The 22,717-nt window shown below is 39.7% G+C and overlaps 1 protein-coding gene across 3 annotated transcripts in view; it reads right to left on the minus strand.

The window, feature by feature from the left end:
• Positions 1-22,717, minus strand: part of zbtb46 (zinc finger and BTB domain containing 46) — a 75,508-nt gene that overhangs the window by 5,563 nt on the left and 47,228 nt on the right. For 2 of the 3 annotated variants that reach the window (XM_056732770.1, XM_056732771.1), the window contains exons 3-6: positions 13,135-13,398; positions 7,915-8,120; positions 5,776-5,818; positions 11-5,651 (exon numbers count right to left, since the gene is read on the minus strand). In XM_056732770.1, coding sequence (XP_056588748.1) covers positions 5,053-5,651; positions 5,776-5,818; positions 7,915-8,120; positions 13,135-13,398 — 1,112 coding nt within the window. In that variant the 3' untranslated portion in view covers positions 11-5,052. Of the gene's footprint in view, positions 1-10; positions 5,652-5,775; positions 5,819-7,914; positions 8,121-13,134; positions 13,399-22,717 lie in introns of those variants that run through there. The other variant, XM_056732772.1, reaches the window with a different exon arrangement.

Below are 22,717 nucleotides of genomic sequence, written 5' to 3' on the forward strand. Positions count from 1 at the left end.
CAGAGAAATGACTGATCAGATGGAGGAAACAAAACATGTGCAGTTGAAACTGTTGGAATTATGGGAGTGTTAAAGCCCTGCTTGTGACATTAATGCCAATCCGAATGACCACAACGCTTTTTCTATTGGATAAAATTAGTTAAATGAATAGACAACATGGCGATGTGTTGATTCATGTTAACCAGAATTATTTTAATGGGTGAGTCTGAGCCATTTTTACTTTCAGAGTGAATCTTACACTCTCGTCTGAATGCACAATAAAGATATTACGATTCGCATAAAGAAACAAAGCTTGTTTTTAGATGTTAGGGGATGCAGTTTTATTTGAAATGAAAATGGAATGCTTATTAATGCTCAAAAAAGGTTGTGTTGTTAACATTTGTAAATGCATAAGCTGACACAAACTAACAATGAATAATATTGTTGTTAGCAATTATTAATCTTTGTTAATGTTAATTATTGCCAACATTATTATTCGTTCACTGTGCATATTAATAGTTAACTTAAAATGATAAAATATATAAGTAAAGGCTGAAATTACATGAACTTAGGTTCAGGAGGAGGTTCTCAAACTTTTTTGTTGGATGGTCCCCTTGTGTGCATCGCTTTGCGGCCCCCCAAATAAAGACATATAATCTTAAACGTAGAATTTTATTTAAACCATAAACGTATTCAGTTTTGCAATGCTAGATCATCAATTCTTTTGGTTTGTGGTCTTACTTTTCTGTTTGATGCCTAAAATTCAATTCTAAATTTCATAAAATGCCAGAAAATCTGTGCCCCCCTGCATCCATCTTGTGTCCCCCCAAGGGGCCACAGCCCCCAGTTTGAGAACCACTGGGTTAAGAAATGCTGTAGACGTGTTGCTCATTGTTGTCAAAGTGTTGTGTTTTTGTATTAACTCATGCTAACAAATACAACCTTATTGTAAAGTGTTACCAAATGTATACTGTAATGTGTTAATATCATTTATATTATCCAGTTTATATTTTTGTTATGTACAAAGTTTAAGAGTTTGCACTGTGTTAAATTTGACAGTATTTTTATTAAGAATTTAACTATTGAATCACTATTGAGAATAAGAAATCCCACAAAAACTCCAAATTAAAGTGTCCAGATAGTTTGTGGGGAATTACCGTTATTGTCATGACAATAATGTCACGAAAGATAAGCTTCGTTGTCGTTATGCAAAATATAATTCCCTCCTTATTCCTTTTTTGTTTTGTGATAAACGTAACCATGTGGGGATTCACCGTCAATGGTCAAGTTCATCATACTGTCACATTCACATCAATTATATCTTTTTCATTCAATCCTGTCCTTTCACCGCGTCACCGCTGAAGATACAGTCAGAGCGCATTCACAAACACTGAAGAGGGATACTCTCCCTCGCTCACCTGCCCTTAGATACCAAAACCAACCCCAAAAGACAGTTTCCCTAGCAACCGCAGCGCCGAAAGAGATTTTACTGCTCAGATTCAACAAAGAAGGATGAAAAAAATAACACAGACTCGCACGGCTTACTATTGTTTGACGAACAATTACAGCACAAAATATCACAAACTCACAAAACCGAACGTCAATTCCACATCGCTTCTTCTCATTGGCATTTTTCCATTTTCCAGAGCGCATGATTCACACAAAGCAGCAATAATCCAGATTTGTGTTATTCATACTACAGGACTGGGATCTCATTAGTCTGTTTTAGCGGATGGGCACCATTTAGGTATTTAAGTACAAAACCGAGAGCCAGGTTATTCTCATCCTTACACATGATGGACCTGATAAGCATGTGCTGAAATAGCTCTGACTTTAACACCCACTTGTCTCATTTGAATGTAGAATCTGGTCACCTGTTTTCAACACATACAATCTACACTTTTTAAGCATGTTGTAGAGAGATGCTCAAATCTGTTCTGAAAAAACACAAGCACTGGTTTTGTTATACACAATGTCACCAAAAGTTTTGAGATTGAATCGATTTTCAAAGTCAAAATTTTGGATGAACTATACACGTTCTCTGCGAAGCAAAAGTAACCACTCAGTATTCTTAATGTTTTAGAGCAAAATTTATTGGCTATAAATTTACACACAATAATATTATTCCAAAATACACAATGTACATGAATCTATGCATTGAGTCTTGAAACAACTGTCAAGGGATTTTTCTTTTATTAACAAAAATAGTGCAATTCAACCCAGCTTTGACTGAGAATTCTGACGCGTTTTTACGCCCACAGTTCAAACCTCTTCAAACAATATAAAAAGCGCACCAGTCTTTTATTATTCCTGAGGAGAAAGTGCTAAGACCTTGAAAATCTCCACTTCAGTGCAAGTTACAAATTTCTCTTTCTTTATTCAGAGCCAAACGGTGATTTTGTTCACAATGCACCTAAAATTTAACATAGCACCAAGCTGAACAGTTTAACAACACAAATGATTATACCACGCTTTTCGTGTTTCTTGGAAACTTTTTTTCCCTGATGTCTTGGCACAAACCTTGCTGATTTTTGCTTGATAACACAATACATCAAAGCTTTGCGTATGACGCACAGATCACGATCTATGCAACGTGTATATGAGAGCGGACAGAGATCACAGACAAACACCGCTTTTTGGTGGAAAAAGAAAAGGTGGAATGAAAAGGCTCATTGTGAGACTTGGGTATAATATTCTTGGGTAATTTTAGGTGTTTCAAAAATAAAACATACACATCCCTGTTGAAACAAACACCATATGCTGGTAAGGGAGGTTTTTAAGAATGGTAGCTGGTTTGTGCTGGTTTAAGCTGGTCATGTGCTGGTCCTAAGCTGGTCTAAGATGGTCCTGAGCTGGTTAAGGAGCATATTAAACCAGTTTAGGACCAGTTTAAACCAGCACCTGACCAGTTTAAACCCGCATATGGCCAGATTAAATCAGCACATAACCAGCTTAAACCAGCAAAAAAAAATCAACAGGGATATCTGGAATCTCTAAACACAAGATTGACAAAAATCCAAATGTCTACTTTTGGTAAGAATTTGGAAGACACATTCAGAGGTATTGCCAGATTTAATTTATTGTATTAGGGAGGTGACACACTGGATTTTATGCTGTGTCAGAGACGGATGATCCAAAAACATATGATAGAAGCAAAATGCATGGGTTTGTGAAAGTGACACTCAGTCGAGTAACACGAAGTTGAGGAAAATGTAACTTTGGCTCAAATTTTAAAGAGGCTGGTTTAGTTTCAGGAACTCAGTTCTTTGCACGCCTTCAAGACATCTAATGCATTTCCACGTGTCAAGACGATCCTTCAGAGTTTTCACAAGTTTGTAGATGATCAATGATACACTAATCATCTTTTACATTGTCATAACTATATGACATACATGAAGAAAATGAAGGAAATATTTAAATACTGTATATTTCAGGAACGTTGGAAACCAAACTACATTGGCGCCCATTGACTTCCATTGTATGACGCAAAACCACTGAGACATTTCTCAAAATATCTTATTTTGTGACTTTTGACTCAAGATCAGCAGATTCAGTAGCCATCGTTAAGAATTGGCGAAAATCACATCTCTTCCGTCAGCACCTGACCAATAAGTTCTGACTTCTATGTCTTTTCTACTCTTTCTTTCCTTAAAAAAACCTTTGCTTTGTATACTTTGGTAGGATATATAAGACCAGTTTTACTGCGCTTATGCTTTTTGTTGTTATGTTATGCCAATTGCTTCCATTGTTTACCTCATTTGTAAGTCGTATTGGATAAAAGCGTCTGCTAAAATGACTAAATGTAAAATATACAGTTTTTGGGCGACTCAAGAGCGAATAAATGGATTTTGGATGAACTGTCCCTTTAATATTCACAGCATGTTGAAATGACTGCTGAATGTATGCAGGGCTCACTCTTGCAGATTTCCCATAACTCCTACTAAATGTTTGTGGTTTACTTTCAAGATGAGAAAAGATTCAATTCTACGCCAGTTCGCAATAGACACTTCAGTCAGCGATCACTGAGAGTTAGGCCTGATTCTTCAATATCAAGTCAACACCATGTGACACGACTGTTAACATTGCTCCGCCCTCTCCAAGTAACCCCTCCCCAACCTCCCTGTGCTTTATTGCTGGCTGTTATAAACTCCAATGTTGAGTTTGCAGTATCGCACAGGGGGCAAACACAACTTTTCTCAACCATCTCTGTGATTTCGGCTCAAAAAGGCTGAAACTACCGACATACTTGCACACATACACGGTCAAAGAGAACATGGTTGAACAATTTAGGACATCCCACAATCTTTGTCGTCCACAATCAACTCCTTACACTTAAACTTCTGTCATCATGTACTCGCCCTCAGATTGTTCCAAACCTGTATGAATTTCATTGTTCTGCCGAACACACAGGACGATATCTGGAAGATTGTCAAATCTCACCCCCATTGACTCCCTTAGTATTTATATTCCCCACTATGGCAGTGGGTGAGATCTGACATTCTTCCAAATTTCTTTCTGTGTGTTCAGCAAAACAAAGACATGTAAATGGGTTTGGAACAATCTAAAGGTGGGTAAATGAGGACAGAATTTTACTTTTTGGGTAAAGCATCCCGTTAACCTCAGAACACAAGTTTTCTCCTGCAGGGGGCAGCGTTGTGCACAAAGTAAAATGGTCAAGTTTGTGAGGAACCCCTGTGCTTGAGTCTAACCATTACTACTATTCGTAAGCTGCTAAAACAATAAAGAAATAAAATAAAATGGTGTTAAATACAATGAGATCTCTGTGTTCTACAGGTTCAAGTGAGAACTGGAATAACCCTGCACGGTACAAAAAAGCTTTTTCATAAGAAACTTGACAAAACATCTGTTTTTGCATAGTAATTGTGCCGCCAACCATGAGCTGCTTTACAGTAATATATAAAACCCTTCTCATATTCAAAAATACTATTCAAAATATAGAAACGCCAACAGTGCTGTGCCCAAAATGACACCCTAACCAGGATGGCCTTGCGTTTACACATCCACCAGTGGATAAAATCGCTGGTTTTGGCAGACGGATTGCGTAACTGATAATCAATCAACATCAAGAACGTGACCGTGCTCTCCGTCGTCCCCCTTTATGGCGTGCAGATGCCACAGCCGCTCAGTAGGGGAGACGGCGGACTGACAGCAGACCTTGGCATGGGTGGCCAGATTTTTCTGCGTGCTGAAGGTCCGGGCGCAAGCGTGGCACGTATACACACGCTCGCTGGAGTGCACGGACGACAGGTGGCGGTTCAGGTCCGTGCGGTCGCGGAAGTGCTTGAGGCAGTAGACGCACTGCATGAGCTTCCGCTTCAAGTGGATGGTCTTCTCGTGGCGGTCGGCGTTTGACTTGAGGGTGAAGCTGGCGGGGCACTGGGAGCAGCGGTAGCGTGCCGGCGGAGGGTCGAGCGGAGACACGGCCGCCATGGGGCGGTCGAGGCAGTCCAGCGACAGGGCCATGAGCGAGAGCGTGTGGCTGTACTCGTGCTGTCTCAGCTGAAGCAGGCTGCTAAACAGTTGCTTACACAGAGAGCAGGCCAGCTCCCGCCGCCAGCCCGGCCCTCCGCCCCGTACCTCCGTCACACACGCTCCATGCTTGTCCTCCACCATCTGATCTTCCTCTACGGGATCCTGGACACACTCCAGCCCTGAGAGATGGAGGGAGAATGAGAGAGGTGAGAACTAACCGCGGGAGATCGGCTCATGTATGTGAAAAATAACAGCCAGTCATTCGGCGGGGATGAGGGGACGGGGTCGCCACGTCACGCATACCTGCATGGTTAGCGGGACTGCTGACTTCATCCTGCATGTCCTCCTGTAGGAATACACACACATACAAATCAACACTTGTGTACTTCTGGTCACAGATCTGTATAGAGGCGTGAAGGCCTGAAGCATGCAGGTTCGTGTGGTAAAATACACAAACACACGAAATGGTTAAAGAAGAGAAAGACGGGACCCTTGAAAAGAAAGAAGAGCAAAGAAATGATTAACAGCGAAACCGAGAGACAAAACCTTAGACACAAGTGTTATTTGTCTTGCTGGACATTCAGAATGCGACATTTCTACGCAGAGCCCTGCGTAAGGACAGCAACCCGAAAAAAAACGTTGATATAAATAAATATCATAGATGTGGATTTGCAGTTATATTGTTGCTGTTATCGTGCTATTTTAAAGCTGTATTTGACAAAATTAGATTTTGATACTCGAAAGGTCATGCTGTAGCGTATTAATACTTTATCAGTCACCTTTAGTCAAGTGATACAAATTCACACCAAACTTTGGAACGCAGCAATAAAAAATTTACGGTCTACCACATTCACATGCGTATAAATGGACATCAACAGAAAAGAAAAAATGTTGCAATTTTTTTCCATTAACAATGGCTGAATGCATTTATTTGAGAAGCTTTATTACAAAATAAAATGATATTTAAATCAGTTTTAATACACTTCTGTTTGAATGAAGTTTATTTCCCAAAAGATGATATTTACATTTATTTATGTTTGTTTTAAACATATATTCTTTGGAAAAGAGTCCATTATTTAGAGTTTATTTTTCATGTAAATTCAGCTTTTATTTTAAAGTTGTTTTTATCAGAAAAGAAGACAAAAATAATGATTATTGTTTTTTATTTATTATTTATTTATTGACATGTTTGTTACTTATCTACTATTTTTTTAAGTTTGAACATCTCCTCTAGGCAAATAGTTTTATGTTTATTTTAAACGTGTATTCTTTGAAACAAATCCATCATTTATTTTTTAGGTAAATTGAACATTTATTTTAAAGCTAACAAAAACACTGATTACAAAAATTCTTTATTTGTATTAAAACATTTATTGTATTATTTGCATTGTAAAAAATGTATATCTTGACTTATTTTGAATTATGCAATTTAAATAACATTTAGTTTCCTAATTATTTTGTGTTTAATGCTTTTTTTGCCTCACTTGGTCAATGACCAACAAAACCATATAAAGTTTTAACTGCTTGTTTACTAACACAGTTCATTTACTGTAGGTTTCCAATAGCAAATTGTTGCTGTTTATCTTGGATAATGTTAGATGGCAAAAAATGTAATTCACAAAATAAGGTTTCAGAAAGACTGCAGTGATATTCAACATGTGGACACAAGGAGAATGCTCTTTGTTTGTGTATGAAGGGGGGCTGTTTCTTTGAGATGGGGGTTACAGATCTGTTTGCTGAGTATGCATTTAGCATGTACGTGTATAGGTGTGGCCCATCCCCCTACATGTTTTCCCAATTTTCGTTCGTTTCCACCCTCCCCTCACCTCACGTAAGAGTGACACATTATGGTGTAAGCAAACAGATGGCTTGTCCGCAGAGATGGTACAACTTCTTAGGGGGGGGAGTCCTGCGAAACCAAATGCCACCTCAGCACACACGGGGAGAATGCAATTTCCTGCTCTCACTTAGGAAAACAAAAACCCGCCCGACCCCTATCCATTGTCCAGCATCTCTATTGATTTCTACCGCCACCTGGATCCTCCTCTCATCGGGAGATTGTCAGCTGCGAGTGTTTCGCATTTTTTGGGCACATGTATTAAATGTATTTAAATAGGGTATACTGTGTGTACACACGCAGTTTTATTGCTGGCTAAAAACATAACGAAATGAGAGAAATATGAAATAAAGACTCAAGGGACCGGGCTTGTGTAAAACGGACATTACAAATCTTCTGTATACAGATTTCATACATGCCTGCGGTCCTTAACAAAGAAAGGAAGCAAGAACAGAAAAATGAAATAAAGAAAAATCATGCATATAGAAACAAAGCAGATGTTGAAAAAAAGGAATTATTATCGAAACATTTTAAGACGACACATAAAAAGACCCACAGACAGATCTGACAATACAAGTGTCCTGTTGGATGTTTGTTACACTTACCTCAGTGGGTGAGGCCTTCAAGGCCCGTTCCTCATAGAGCTTGTCTTCAGGACCCCCAGGACGCGGCAGACCGAGGGCCCCCGGGAGCGGCAGTAGAAGAGGAACAAGAGGAAGAGTAGACGGAGGAGATGAAGACGCCCCGTGTTTGGTACCAAACACGGCCCCTGGATGGTGGGAACCGCTGGTGCCATGGGAGCCACGTGGCCCTGAGGAGCACAGGAAACTAGTCTCACCCACCTACTCTCAGACCAGCGGCCAACAGCAGAGAGAGAGAGGAGGGGGCACACAAAGCCACTTCATTTATAAAGAGAGGAAGAGGAGGGAAGCGATGAAGAGAGTGAGGAGACAGGGAGTGGGGTAAGGGCCTGCTTTCTCTCACTCTCTGTTCGAGCTCCTCGCCATCCACCCACATGCACACGCAAGGGATGGCAGTTTGTGTGTGACTCTCAGAGATAAAGAAATAGAAAAAAGCTTTCACACGATGGAGGAATTTCTCTTCATTTCAAACCATGTCAGGCCACTTGCCAGAATCAGTTTGAAGGACACAATACATTTACCTTCAAATCACTCGAAATTAAACACTCTCTTTTTAGTATTTTTGTAATGGTTTAATATTTGCTGGACCCACGGACACACCCACTGAATGTTCCCCGCTAGCGTTTTTACTAAAGTTGCCTGCCAGTGGCATTGTGTGTAAATGATGCTCAGTTGTATCAATGGCGGGAAAGAGTTAATGATTTACGAATAAATGGAGATACACGGTTTCTTCCCATCATTAACATTTTATATGTTTTTTTATTTTTCAGACCTGTGCTGCACTGTAAAAAGGGACATTTTCTGGCAGCTGGGACACCAGAAAAACACCATAAAATTACATTTCTTTATGCGTTTCTTGTAAATTTACAGTCTGTTACTGTAATTTTATGATTTTAACTGTATTTAAAAAATACGTGAAAATCTGTAAAAAAACAGTAAAATTCTGTAAACTTACAGACTACACACAAGGTGATACAGTGTAGTATGTGTGAGACAGCTACTTTTAGGCTACTTCTTAGGTTTTTGAGACTGTTCATTTAAAATTTTTCACAGGGAAGATGAATTTTTGTGGAATCCTGTTGTTGGGAAAACTCCTGAGTTGTTGGTTAAGAGTTAAGTGGATGGATGCTCACAGTGAATTTCAACCACAAATAGTTCCTGGAATTCTCCTCTTCAACATCATCCACTCCACATTCAACACACACAGATCTTTTCCACTTTTTTATCTTCTTCTGGTGAACATGACCATTTGCTGCATTCTGGACCGAAACTCAATAATGGTTCCGCTTCTGTGGCAAACTCTACATCAATGAACATTAATTAAAAATGAAACAATGGTTCACTTCAAACAGGCATTGAAAGTAACTGAACTAATCGATGTATATTAACCATTATTTTTTATATGTTGATAAAAAAACATGAATGACCAAAACCAGTGATCCTTTTGTGATGTGAAATCTTAAAGAAATAAGTAAAAACAACGTGCTGTGTAAAAAGTGTAGGGTAGTTGACAGACTTATATGCAGATTTGTTCTATGGTGTGATGGCAAACATTTTGAAAAAAAAACTAACAATGAAGTTAAATCTATCTTATGCTATTTTAATTGATAAATATTAACATTTATCATATAAAACAATGGTATGTTAACTGTTTGTTATCTAAATCTTCTAATTTACCCATACACCTTCCTGTGATACTACTTGATATGGTTTCACTTGGGTCCCGTCACTTGTGGTCAAAAAGATGGAAAAAATAAGCAAATTTTGCAACAACAAAAAAAGATACAAATACTTCAAACACCACACCAGTTTGTCCTTCATTTGGGGAGCATTTATACTGACCTGGAAGGTGCATGCTCAGGTCCAATTTTATAAAATAGCCTAAAAGCACCCCACTTTTGCTGTCAGATTGCCAACAGACGCACAATTATTATTGCTATCATTGAATTTCATCCTTAGAAAAGCAATTACTTGTGCAAAAAACCAACATCCATATTTAACCCTGTGTGTCTCAGCTACACAGATTTGGCCTTAATTTGTTCACTTAGTTCAATTCTAGTGAATTTGTTTGTTCTGCCACATATAAAGGGTCGTTGGAATTTCCATGATTTACATCGTAAGATATTATTTTTATGACTGATATGCTGCGATCGTTGTTTACAGTTTTGTATTACGCTAAGTTACTAAGCAATATTTCCAGAAAAATGACTGAATCTGAATCAATTAACAGATAAAAGATATTACAGATAAAAGAACGAAACAATACACGATGCAACGTCAAAAATGTAAATAAGTAAAGTTTAGACATACCTACAGTATTCTGTATAAATCATATATATTTAAAACTTTATTAAAGGGATACTTCACCAAAAATGAAAATTCTGTCATCATTTCCTCAGCTTCGAGATGCTTCAATCTGTATAAATTTCTTTGTTCTGATGTTCAATCAATCCCATAGTAGGACGATTACTCTTGTTTTGTTCAAACAAATAGGAAAACATTTTGAAGAATGAAGGACAGCAAACAGTTCTGGGGCACTTTTGACTACCATTGTATTTTTACCTGCTATGGTTGTCAATGGGTGCAAAATCTGTCTGGTTTTAAGCATTCTTCCAAATATCTATCTCTGTATTCATCAGAACAAATACATTTTGCAGATTTGGAACAACTCTAAGGTGAGTAAATGAAACAGAATTATAATTTTTGTGTGAAGTATCATTTTAAAATATGAAACCAGCCCATGTCTTTAATTTGCTAAATATTGCATTGTCTATAATATTTTTTTGGATTGTACGTTGTGTTTGTCCACACAGTTCTTTGGAACAATTCACTGATTCCCTGTAAGTGCAAATGTGTGTATCAGTACCCATAAAACCTCACAGAAACACACAGTCCCGTGAGACTCTGACAGTGGCAGGAGAGAGGACAGGTTGTCAGCCTGCTGTCAAAGTGTATAGATCAGTCGAGAAGACAGACACACACCTAAAGCAAATCACGCTGCCAAACCTGACCCGGGATCAGCCAGTAACACGGAATCTGGGTTAATCAACCTGCAGGACGCGCGGGGACCCGCCACGACCCGCTCGGCTCGATCAAATCAATTCCTTTTTCCTGAATTTCACAAATCTTCTTTGAAGTTTGAAAGAAGAGGGCGACTGGTGATCCATCAGACCGAGCACGGCATGGTTGAACAGGTTCTGTTTGTTTTACAAGGGTGCTATTACCCAAATGGTCAGCCGTTGATGGGTTACGCAAGTAGTATTCAAGTAGAATATTTCAGCATGTTTGCATTGTGTGGTGGTTGTCGAATATTCAGATTTGATGAGCAGATACAGAAAAGAGGGAATCCGAAATGAACATGAAAGTATAATGAGCTCAAAATTCTGGTTTTAAAAGAACAGATCACCCAAAAATAACAATTCTATCCTGATTTAATCTTGCATAATTAACTTCTTATAATCTCATAATTTGAATTATTTTTGACTTTCTTCAGTAAAACACAAAAGTAAACTTGGTCAACGGACAATCAACGCACAATTTAACACACCAGTTTCACAAAAAGTAAATATAAACATATTACAAAACAACCTTCTTTTACATGCTTTGAATATAATCTGAAAATAATCATTCATTTTATGAGATTTACTTTCATTATATGGCGGAGAGTCGATCAAGCACTCTGCTACCCCACTTTGACCTACAAAATTTCCATTTTATGGTGTGCTGCCCCTTTTAATGAACAAATTTACAGAATTGTCTGTCAACATAATCGTTCACTAAAATGTCCTAACTTGCTTGAAACTAATTTCATGTGACCTCATGAATCCCACTTATTCCTCACAACATGATCAATTACATCACAAATGGATAAAATCAAGTCCTGCCTTAAATATTTGGCATCAAAAATCCAGTGTCACCCCGAAATACGTCACATAACCCAATCGAAATACTCTTGTGTATCATCTTGTGATGACTTCCGCAGGAGCATCCTGGCTGTGCAAGTAGAAGTCAGGATTTCTACATTAGCGAGATGATCAGATTGATACTCCTCTATGTTGTCTTTTAGCTGGAGTTTGGAAGACAAAAGCTCCCGTGGCGTGAGTGACAGCCACTGTGTTTCATTCTCCAGAGTGGCCATTAAGGCTTAATGTACTTGAGCAAACACACACTCTTGAGTCTGCCCTAAGGGTGTTAAGAGCAGGAGCCATTTAGAGTTGTCCTCCCTCTACTATTCAGAAGAACACTGAACTTAAGCAGACAAAAGAGACAATAACCAACCCAGGACTGAGAGAGAGAGAGAGAGAGAGAGAGTGAGAGTGAAGGGAGTGAGGAGGACACAATTTACAAAGAGTCTACAATAGCACTACACACACAAATACCAAATACATCCAATACTTTGACAAAGGGATTGAGTGAGACACTAAAGAGGACACTGACAGTCAATCCTTTTCAATTTATGGCTGATACTTCTGTATCTGGTCCATTCCAAGACTTAATATTTGGAACGCAGTCTTGGATTTGGATATCTCCAAAGCATGTACAATTTCAAACGCATACTTAACCAAAAGTTAAGTTCATGAAGTTGTAACATTGCCATCACAAAGTGGCCATTCAAAGCCTAATATTTATATAGATCTGTTTTGAGCACAATACGATACACACCAACTGTAACAGCACACACATCTACATTAATGCTTGATGACCCTCAAACAGACATGCAGCATCGCTTCATTAAAAAGCCTACAGACAACTCCAAGGTCTTTGTAAGACTACATGACAATATTGTATGGCCCTCATTAAGACATCTACAAGCAACCCATAGGGATACAGAACTTTACGAGGACCTAAAAACACTAATAGCAAAAAACCCATGTGAGTCCCAACTAGATTTTCTAAACAGACCAGATAGGACCCTATAGAAAGTCATGGTTTATTGAGACCTATAGGACTTTCCAAGCACATACATTATATTGTATACCTCAATATCAAAAGAACATATAAAGCTATAAGGACTTAAGCCCCTATAAAAGAGTCTTTCTAAACCTAAATAGAAGACCTACCTATTAGAAGAGCACCTACAGCAGGAGTACTGTATATACATATATGTCTCAATAGGATTCTTAGAAACTATAGGACTCTACGGAGACTCTATGAGCAAGTATAGCAAAGCGCAATGTAACTTACGGGAGAGAGAGTGTCCTCCCTTGGGCAAGTAGTCGAACAGAAGCGGGTTGTCCTCTCCAAGCATCTCCGCCCCCAGAGATAACAAGCTGTTTTTGCTCATGAGAGCGGCACGCAGATTAGCGACCGAGCCCGCTCTCTCCTGGGTTACGGCCTCGTCCCTCTCCCCGGACAGAAACCCGCCGTCCCCCGCTGCGGCCTCCTCCTGCTTTACCAGGAAGTCCATGCGCTCGCTGCGGCTGTCAGGAATGTTGGGCTCCGTCACTTCTGCACCGGAGAGAAAAAATGAGGAGTGTTAAAGTATTAATTGTACACACGTTACAAGACTGGAATTTAAGGGAGGCATGAATTAAAATCACAATTTTAACCCAAGCTTTTGTTATCATGTTAACATCATGTAAGTGTCAGAACTGAAAACGCCCTTGTTACTGAGATTACATCTGTTATTGACACAAGGCCCAGCCGAACGCCAGGTTATGGAATGCACCTTTCTACGACGACATTTATAGGTTGAACACCGCCTCCCAGAAAAATATCAATGACTACTTCTCTAGCCCCGCCCACTGGAAAGCAATAAACAAACATGCTGTTAAAGATAGCTAAATATTGTGCCATGCCTGGTTGTGGAAGAATATAGTCGCTGCATAACCTTCCTTCGGATTCCGATATTAGGAATGCGTTGTTAAAGTTTATTTTTAAAGACGTTCCAGCTCATGTGGGAAAAACATGGAGCATTTGTTTGTTTCATTTCTGCACGGATTCCTTCGTAAACAAGGCAGAGATCGACACTGATTTTGTGGAGAGTTAAAAAGCAGTGCTGTGCCTTCAATATTGGATCCGATAGGAATGGCGCAGCAATCTTATGGGAGTAAAACATTTTTGTACTATGCATCACTATTGCTTAATTATAGATCGTTTGATGTTCCCTGTGCACTATTCGCACGAGATTAGTATTACCTGGGGACCTCGTTTGTATTAATTGCTGAGGTTGTTTGTAATCTTAAACCCGTGCGATAGTCATCTCTGTGATTTGGTGGACTCATATATAATTTTTCGCAGTTTTGAAGTGTTTTGGTATTATCTTGGTTGATGGGTGATATCTATAAGTTACTGGGAGACTTCCATTTGTTTATTTATCATGGAAACTCGTAACATTTGAGACCCCCGATCGAGGTGATCTTTGGTCCAGTTCGGGATCACGGGTCTCATATACAGACAGGTACGGTCATATATCATTAAACGCAATACAAGTATAGTCTATACAAACTATACACAAAGCCTTGCCATCACATCCGGGAAATAAGTCAGTAAATTTGAGTAAAATCATCCCGTGCGAATGTGTCACATGAAATACGGGGTGAGGTCATTTGTAAATCGCAGGAGGTCTCCAGATAATACTGATAATACTGATGCCCCGCGAAAACTGTTAATGGTGCTAATGTGTAACCTAACGTTATATCTCTAACCAAATTCACAGAAGTCTCCAACTACGCAAACTGATGTCCAATCCAAGCGGGGGGCCCTTACTTTCAAGTGTCTTCAATGCGGCACGCACATTATAACCAAGCGTTTGCAGAGCTGGCCTCAAAACCTGGGTAGAAAATAGCCTTTTACTTATTATACTTATTACTAGTTTTTGGATGTAAAATGCGAACATCATAAGTAGACGACATATAACAATATAAAACAATAAACAAGCCCAGTTCATCAGACCTTTAAGGAACAGAATTTTAGTTATAACTTTTAGGTGTAACAACTACAATTTTAAAGGAATAGTTCAGCCAAAAGGTTACAATTCTGTCAGAATGTTGTATGAACTATCGTTAAAAAGAATATTTTGAACATTAACGTTCATCTGCCTTTTTGCAGTGTTTCTCTCCTAAATGAAAACTGTACGTGTTTTGAACAACCCAGACAAGATAACGATTCAGTGAGTCATTCATCAAGACACTTGCTTTGTTCTTGAATAAATCAGCGGTTGACTTAGTTAAAAAATTGCCTCCACCTACTGGCCGTTTCACATTTAAAGTAAGTCTTACGTTTCCCTTTGTAAACTTTGCTGTATAAATGAAATTCGTTCACACGTGAAGAATGTTCTAATGTACTTTAGTATTTACAACAGTAAACTTTACAAAAATTCCTAGACATTAGTATTTTTTTATCTTACCATAGTAAAAATTAAAGTTTGCTTCAAAATTTGCTAAATTTGTACCTATTTCTATTTTTTTATTCGTCATCTGCCACAAATTTTCGTTTCGGTGCATCCCTAGTAGAATTTGTTCGGTTGACAGTTGAAATAATGTTAGAGACATTATTTTAAGGTCGAAAAACTACAGTGTTGAAGGGTTGATCTAAGGAAATTTGGTTAATTTCGTAGATTTCAATTATGGGGTAGCACGGTGATACCGCATGGTATCGTGATATTTCAACTGGTTTAGTATCATATGATGTTTTATGGTACCTTGACAACCCTAGTTTGAACACACACTAAATGAAAGAATCAGCATTTTCATTATTGCGCCAATTGATACGTAAACCACCAAAAAGACAAATCAAACCATTTGACAGCTGTGTCCCTTCTTTTTTTATATTTTGTATAACAAAACCAATAACGCAAAATAAAGTGACAGTGTTTACTTCTCTATTTACTTTTGTCACACTAAGACAGGCAATACAAAGCAGTGTGCCAAAACACACATACAGACCCCTTTCTTGTCAAATAAACAAGGACAACTTGAAAGTTAGGATTCCAAATCGTAAGAACAGAACAATGTTAAAAAAGTGGCAAAACAAAAACAATAACAAAAAGGAGAGAGACAGAGCTGCTTGTTTAGACTAAAGAGACAGCTTCAAGGAGAATGACTTTTCAAAACAGCTGCTCAAAGTGTGAGAATGACAGGCCAGCCGACGAACCGCTTCAGTCGCGGCACGGCAGGACCCGCCTACAACCTGCCGTTCTTCACACCGCTAAATTATACCTTAAATTAAGATGCACGCTTTCAGAAAATATGCATTTACAGTCTCAACAGCACACAGCTGAGATCCAAAGCGTGTGTTGAGTTTCACACTGTATTCTCTTGAGTCTGTGACAACAGACAGAGGAATGGAAAAGGTATGTGAAGGTATGAAACATAACAAGTGTTCAAACCCATCTCCCACAGCACACACAAACTCTCTCCACAATGAGTCTCATAATGACAAGCATGGCAAAGTCATCCACTTTTAGGTTTAAATAAGTTTGAGATCATTTTTACAGTAAGGTGAGAATATATCAAAAGGATAATTCGCCCCAAAATATACATTGTGTCATCATTTATTGACACTTATGTCATTTAAAATCTGATCGTGACTCTTTGTTTTGTGGAACACAAAAGAAGATATTTTGAGAATTGTCTCAGTGGTCCATACAATGACAGTCAATGGGGGTCAATGTTGTTTGGGTTACCAACGATAATCAAAAAATGTTCCTTTGTGTTTTGAAGAAGAAAGAAAGTCATACAAGTTTGGAACAACATTAATTATGAACGAATTGTCCCGTGTATGTGTGAGATGCTTATGATGCCATGAGCTCTTAAAGATCCCTTTACAATAATCTTTTCTGGAGTCCATAACCTTGAGTTTACAAGACCACTCGAGTCTCATCAGGCAAACATTTGCACCGCACACACAAACACACACAGACCAAAAAAACCCTGGATATATTACACATTTCCGTTATTTACCTGAACAGAAATATAACACCTGGTCCACTTTGCAACTCGTGGTAGTAGAATTAGACAGGAAGTGGCTGATTGACCAACATGCAAAGCAACCAACCCCACTTCCTTTTGTTTTTACTCAGTATTTAGTGAGGTAGTCATATTTATCTACAATAAAATAGTTCAGAGCACAATAATACATAAAGAGTGGAAAAGACTATTTAAATAATTGCAAAGCAGTAGGTAAACAACCGAAAATCTATGAATCAAATATCAAAATGTAATACCACGAAGTGCTTCACTACAAACCAAACAAACGTTTGGTCTAGTTTTTCTCAAAACTAGAAAACAAAAGCTGAAGATCTGCTTGCATAGCAGGGAGAAAATCTCATTTGAACTGCCGATATGGCGAAGCATGTTTTGTTACAGGTATAAGTTTCTTTGACTAAAAAGAAATAAGAATCACTTATTGAACAAGCAAATCAAATATCAGTATTCAAAACTGTCACCTTACCATAACCAGATTTACATCGGTAGGCTTATGATAATGATATATAGTTTTAAAGGAAATGTAAGTTTGACATCATTTGATTTTAACCGGTGGATAATACGGTAAATAAACTTCAATTCTATTTTCAAAAAGAGTTGTTTATGAAGACAAAAGTTATGGATTGCTGCTTTTACTGCTTATACTGCTTTAAGGCCCAGATCCACTGAGGTGCTTTAAGCGGATGAAAGCGGCAGGCGCTGGCTGAAAACGCCGGTTGCAGGCGCTTGAACCGCATATTTTTCAAGCAGAGGCGCATTGGTTACTAAGATGCACTGAACCTGCGGAAAAGAACGGCAGCTGTTGGCGTTGTCAAAAAACGCGGCGTTTACGTCGGAATCAATGAAAAAGCACGATGTACACCAGCAGAAACGCCTCAGTGGACACAGCCCCTTAAAGTTACCAATTTGCAATGAAAATGGATTGCTTTGATTTTAACTTATTTTTTACATTGAATGCAATGCAAATAAGGAAATAAAGTATTCTCCTGGAGAATAAAAAAAAAAAATGTTTTAACTATGAAACATTTTCTAACCTTGAAAGCAAAACTGCGAGTCCAATTCTTGCTGTTTGAAAACTCTGCAGTACAAACCTTGATTTTGAATGTTTGGCGTGCTTAAAAAAGTCATTTTAAAACAGAATAAAAGAAAGTGGAAATGTGGAGGCGATAAAAAAGAGAGGAGAAATTTTCACCTTTAAAAGTGAATAAAATTGTTTAGCATTTCAGTTATGACATGTTTTTCATTCATAGATCCTGCGTAGCAGAACCCTCTGCTGTTTCGTCGCTGAATGTGTGTTTATTACAATCTGACAAAGTGTGTGTGTGTGTAGAAGTGTTTAGCTCAGTTCCCTCTAGGGAACATTCCACTAAATCCGGCGGATTAAACACAATTTGCGTATACTGTACACTACACTACATAAATCAGCTTCATATTAATGGACTTGTGGCCTAGCAGTCAGCACATATGGTCCAAAATATGGAAGATTTAGATATTAGAATGCAAATTGGCAAAAATGATTGAATTTGCTAACAAACAGCTTCTCAGACCCCAAACTTGTGCCATTGGTTTAGTTTAAATGAGCACCGTTTACTAAAACAGACTATTTCATTTTTTGGTGACACAGAACCTAGAGGATGTCAGAGATAGCTCAAAGTATTTTAGCAAATAAATACCTGAAAAGATTTGTCCATTTTGTACATACTGTGTATCTAATATTTTGATAAATCCCGAGGGGGCAATAAAAGCAAATATTGTAGAAATATGCCCTCCGGACATCACTTTTGGCCACTACTTTCTGCAGATGGGATGGAAAAATTGTTGACAAGCAAGCAGAAGGCCTTGCTGGAGAAAGAAATGAGCAAAGAGTGGACAGGTCACACACACTTACTGGCAAACACAAACACACACAGGCAAAGTTAATTAAGTTGGGGGAGTGGGGAGATGGGATGCAGGAATTCATTAGATAAGTTCACCCTTCATCTGTGGGCTGGGGCCACAGGAGTCAATCAATAAAATGGATCTGCTGCTCCCAAATGGCCCGAGCCCCGACGCCCACAAATGAAGAAAGGAGCGACTCGGCCCCCTGACCCCGATCTCTCCCCCTACACACCTGCCTCGACCCCTCACCCTAAACAAACACATAACAACCAACACTGTACCAATGCATGGCCATATATCATGTTTCATTCTATCTCTGGCCATTGAGAGGCCAGAGATTCATTACGGCCCACTCAACTCCAACAGCATGGAGATACCGAAGGGATCGTTTACCTGGAAATATTATGAGCACATTGTGATACACGTCTACGAGTAGACACTCTATAATAACTGAAGAAGAGGCACATAGATTAAAGGAACAATATGTCATTTTCCTCATGTTTTTTTTACTTTTGTGCAGCGCTGCATGACTCCACACCTACTTTTTAACATCAGTAAACCTGAGATTAGAGCAGAAGTGATGCTATTGACAAGCCATGCAATGAGGAGAGATGGTACAGTTGTTTAAAACAGCAAGGTGTGCTATGAGTGGCCATTTAACCAGTGCATAGTGATTGGTAGAATACTGCAAGCGTGTGACGGAACTGTGACGACTCTTACCATATTCGGAACATCAGATTCCCAAGCAATTGTACTGACAGGTGATAAAATGTCATCGAGACTTTTCTTATCAAATCAAGCCCGTATCTGATCCGGAAAATGAAGATGATCACGACGATCAAGCAACTTTGCCAGCGCAACTTGGGAGGATGTAAAGGATTGGTACATTTTTTATATATTTTTATATATAATGTTAAATATAAAAAATAATACCTAACTGCACGCGTGTCTGGATTTGCAGATCACACACAGGCAAATGCACAACAAACTCAACCCGCATTAGTCCGTAACAAAGTCTTTTACAATGAAAATATACTAACAGGCTGCAAATCTAAAGCACAAGACTGTTCTTGCAAAGTTGTAATGGTTGGAATTGCCCTAATTTTTAACCAAAGCTTTCGTGCACAGCCGGCCTTGATCTCTCCCAGGTTCATGAAGCAATCAACTGTGAAATGCGCTGCACACACTTGAATATTCGGATTGTACTGTTCTGGAAGAATATTGTAAATAAAATGTAACCATTCGTTTTTAGCTGTCTCATCTTTTGGAAAAGCAAACAATGAGGCTTTCTTTTCGCAACGAAACACACATTGTCCCCACGACATGGCTGCGGCGGCGATGATACAATAAGTTTTACAAGTACGCCTACATACTCTTAGTCAATTCATATCAAGAACTGACGTAGATTTGTGGGGTGTGGTTACACGAGGCGTTTCAGGCAGGTCTGGGTGAGCATTCGCTTTTAAATACAATGCGTCTTTTGTTCCGACACTTTCATTTTTGCAATTTTACGGGTCTAATACATGCATATGTTACTTATAACACACCAAAGACACAGAAAAACACGTATTCGCGCCACATGACCCCTTTAATTAAAATTGTTTTCTAAATGTGCTGTACAGCATGTACTGTTCCAGCAGGGTCATTTATGAACCACAATGAGATTCTATAGGAGCCAGATAGGACTGTATGGAAGTTTCACGAACCACAGACACCCATGGAAACCTACATGGACATCTTTACAGCTCTCAATAACAGCATGTACAGTATACCATACTGCTCTACAATCCCAGCTGGATTACACGAGAGAGCCTTTGAACATGCACTATCAATACATTCAAATATTTTAAACACTGCAAATTCTATTCAATCTATAGCGGCTGAGACCCATTTTCTAATGTCTCGCCGCTTATTATGTCCCACTCAAGACTGTTTATTAAGATAGAGGAGGGATTGTTATGCTTTTGTTTCCGACCGCAGTTTAGGTGACCGAGGAACGTTTTTGAAATCTTTGTTTACGCGTGTAATCCTGAAGCTTTAATGGCCATTGATTGAAGTGTCGTGTCACAGCGAGCGAGATTACGGTAGGAATAATGGATCGTATTGTCTCTGTTTGCCTCATAAGAGACCGACTGAATCAGTTTGATTCTTTCTTGCAAAGATCTCAGTTTAATGTGGTTGCCATGGCAGCACGGCACTCTTGGCTTCAACATTTATGCTAAATAAAACACCCTTTTAAGAGTAGACACACATAGGCGGACCCATGGTGTTGGCTTTGTGTCCGTGTGTGCGTGCGATTGTGTGCGTGTCTGTACGTGGGCGTCCGCTAGTTCGAGCGTATCTGTGTTGCAAATGTATGTATTGAGGAAAGTAAATAAGTGTGTGCTTGTTAAAATCACGCGTGGCGGCTAATGTAAGACCTTGTGGTGTTGAATGTTTGTCTCTCAAAGAGCTTTTTGTAACAGTCCAAAGTGTGTGAGGTGCGAGCGGTAATGGTTATCCGAGGGGCGGGATTGGCCACACGTCTATTTAAACACAATAAATGACTGAAACGCACTGAACGACAGAGAGTCAGGGTCATCCGATGGGGTTGACCCCGTGACCCTCTGTTCCAGCGGCAGTGGCGATTACAGCCCTCCCTGGCTGAAACTCAACACTGCCTTTTGTTTCCGGGTTCGAGGTGTCCCTGGATGCTCTCCATCTCGCACAGCGATCAGGTTAACATACACAGAGCGGAGTTTGTTTCAGTTCGGTGATAAGACCCAGAGCTGTTTAACCTGTCATGTTTAAGTCTTATCTACTACATCGCTACATCTGAAGTAGTAACACACACTCATTAGCCGAGATAAACGCCCCCTCAGGGCACCGAACGCACACACGCCACTCATGTGGGCTTATGGGTAGGGAGGCAGGGCAGGGCGGGGGGGATTGGTTAGGGTGGAGGTCAGGTCTGGCTCTTAAGCGTGGCCGGAGTTTAAAAGGGTAAAAAGTAATTTCCAAGGAATGGAGGGAGTGAGACACTAAAAAAGCTGAAGAATTCGGAGGCAATTTAAAAGCGGTGTGGGAGAGGGGGATGAGAAGAGAAAAAAAGGAAAGCGAGGAGGCATGATGGAAAGTAAAAGAGAGGTTGTTATTCCGCTCTCTCTCGCTCTGTTGTTTTTTGGGACTTGTAGGGCCACAACCTTCGAGGAGGGAAAGAGAGAGAGATAGAGAAAGAGTAAATCAACCAAACCCTGAAGGCTAGAAAGGAGGGAGAAAGGAGAGAGGAGAAGTCTGGGTAATGATGGAGGGGGAGTTGAGTGGGCGAGGGAGAGGACAAGAGGGTGAGTGCAGGCAGGGGTGGAGGTGGTGCCGGGGGGGATATGTGCAGGATTGCAAGGCTCAAGGTAATCTGGGGAGTTAATGCAGCTTAGCAAAGCAGGCCCGCGAAGAGAGAGAGAGAGAAAGGGAGAGAGCGTAAAGTGGCAGACAGTGCAGGCGGCAGAAAGAGAGAGGGCGTAAGAGACAGAGAAAGACAGACGGAGAGAGAAAGGGAGGGCCAGAGCGAGTGGGAGAGAGGAGATCTTGGGGAAAATGGAATGCTGGGTGGAGAGGGGAAGCAAACACGCAGGGCTTTGTGCTAAAAGCACGACTCCGGGGAGGGTGCGACCGACGCTAAATCCAGATCACGGGCCAGAATTCAGGGTTTGAGGAGCAGGCAGTCGGATCGGCCCTTTTTTTAGACGTCCCCTTAGAGAGCCAAACACACATAACATCCATAGAAGATTTCCACATTTGACAGATACTGAGGAAACCTGACTTTAAGGTCTGAGATTTGTACCATGGGGTAAAAAAGCCACACACCTGCCTACTCTGTGATCCACAGCACTCTATGAACTCCCGCTCTCCTGTAACGTTCAAGTAACATTTGTACAACGTTCGATTCATTTGGATCTTAAAACTGCAATGGAAGTCCGAAAGGC

Source organism: Triplophysa dalaica, chromosome 20, assembly GCF_015846415.1.
Source record: "Triplophysa dalaica isolate WHDGS20190420 chromosome 20, ASM1584641v1, whole genome shotgun sequence".
NCBI lineage: Eukaryota > Metazoa > Chordata > Actinopteri > Cypriniformes > Nemacheilidae > Triplophysa > Triplophysa dalaica.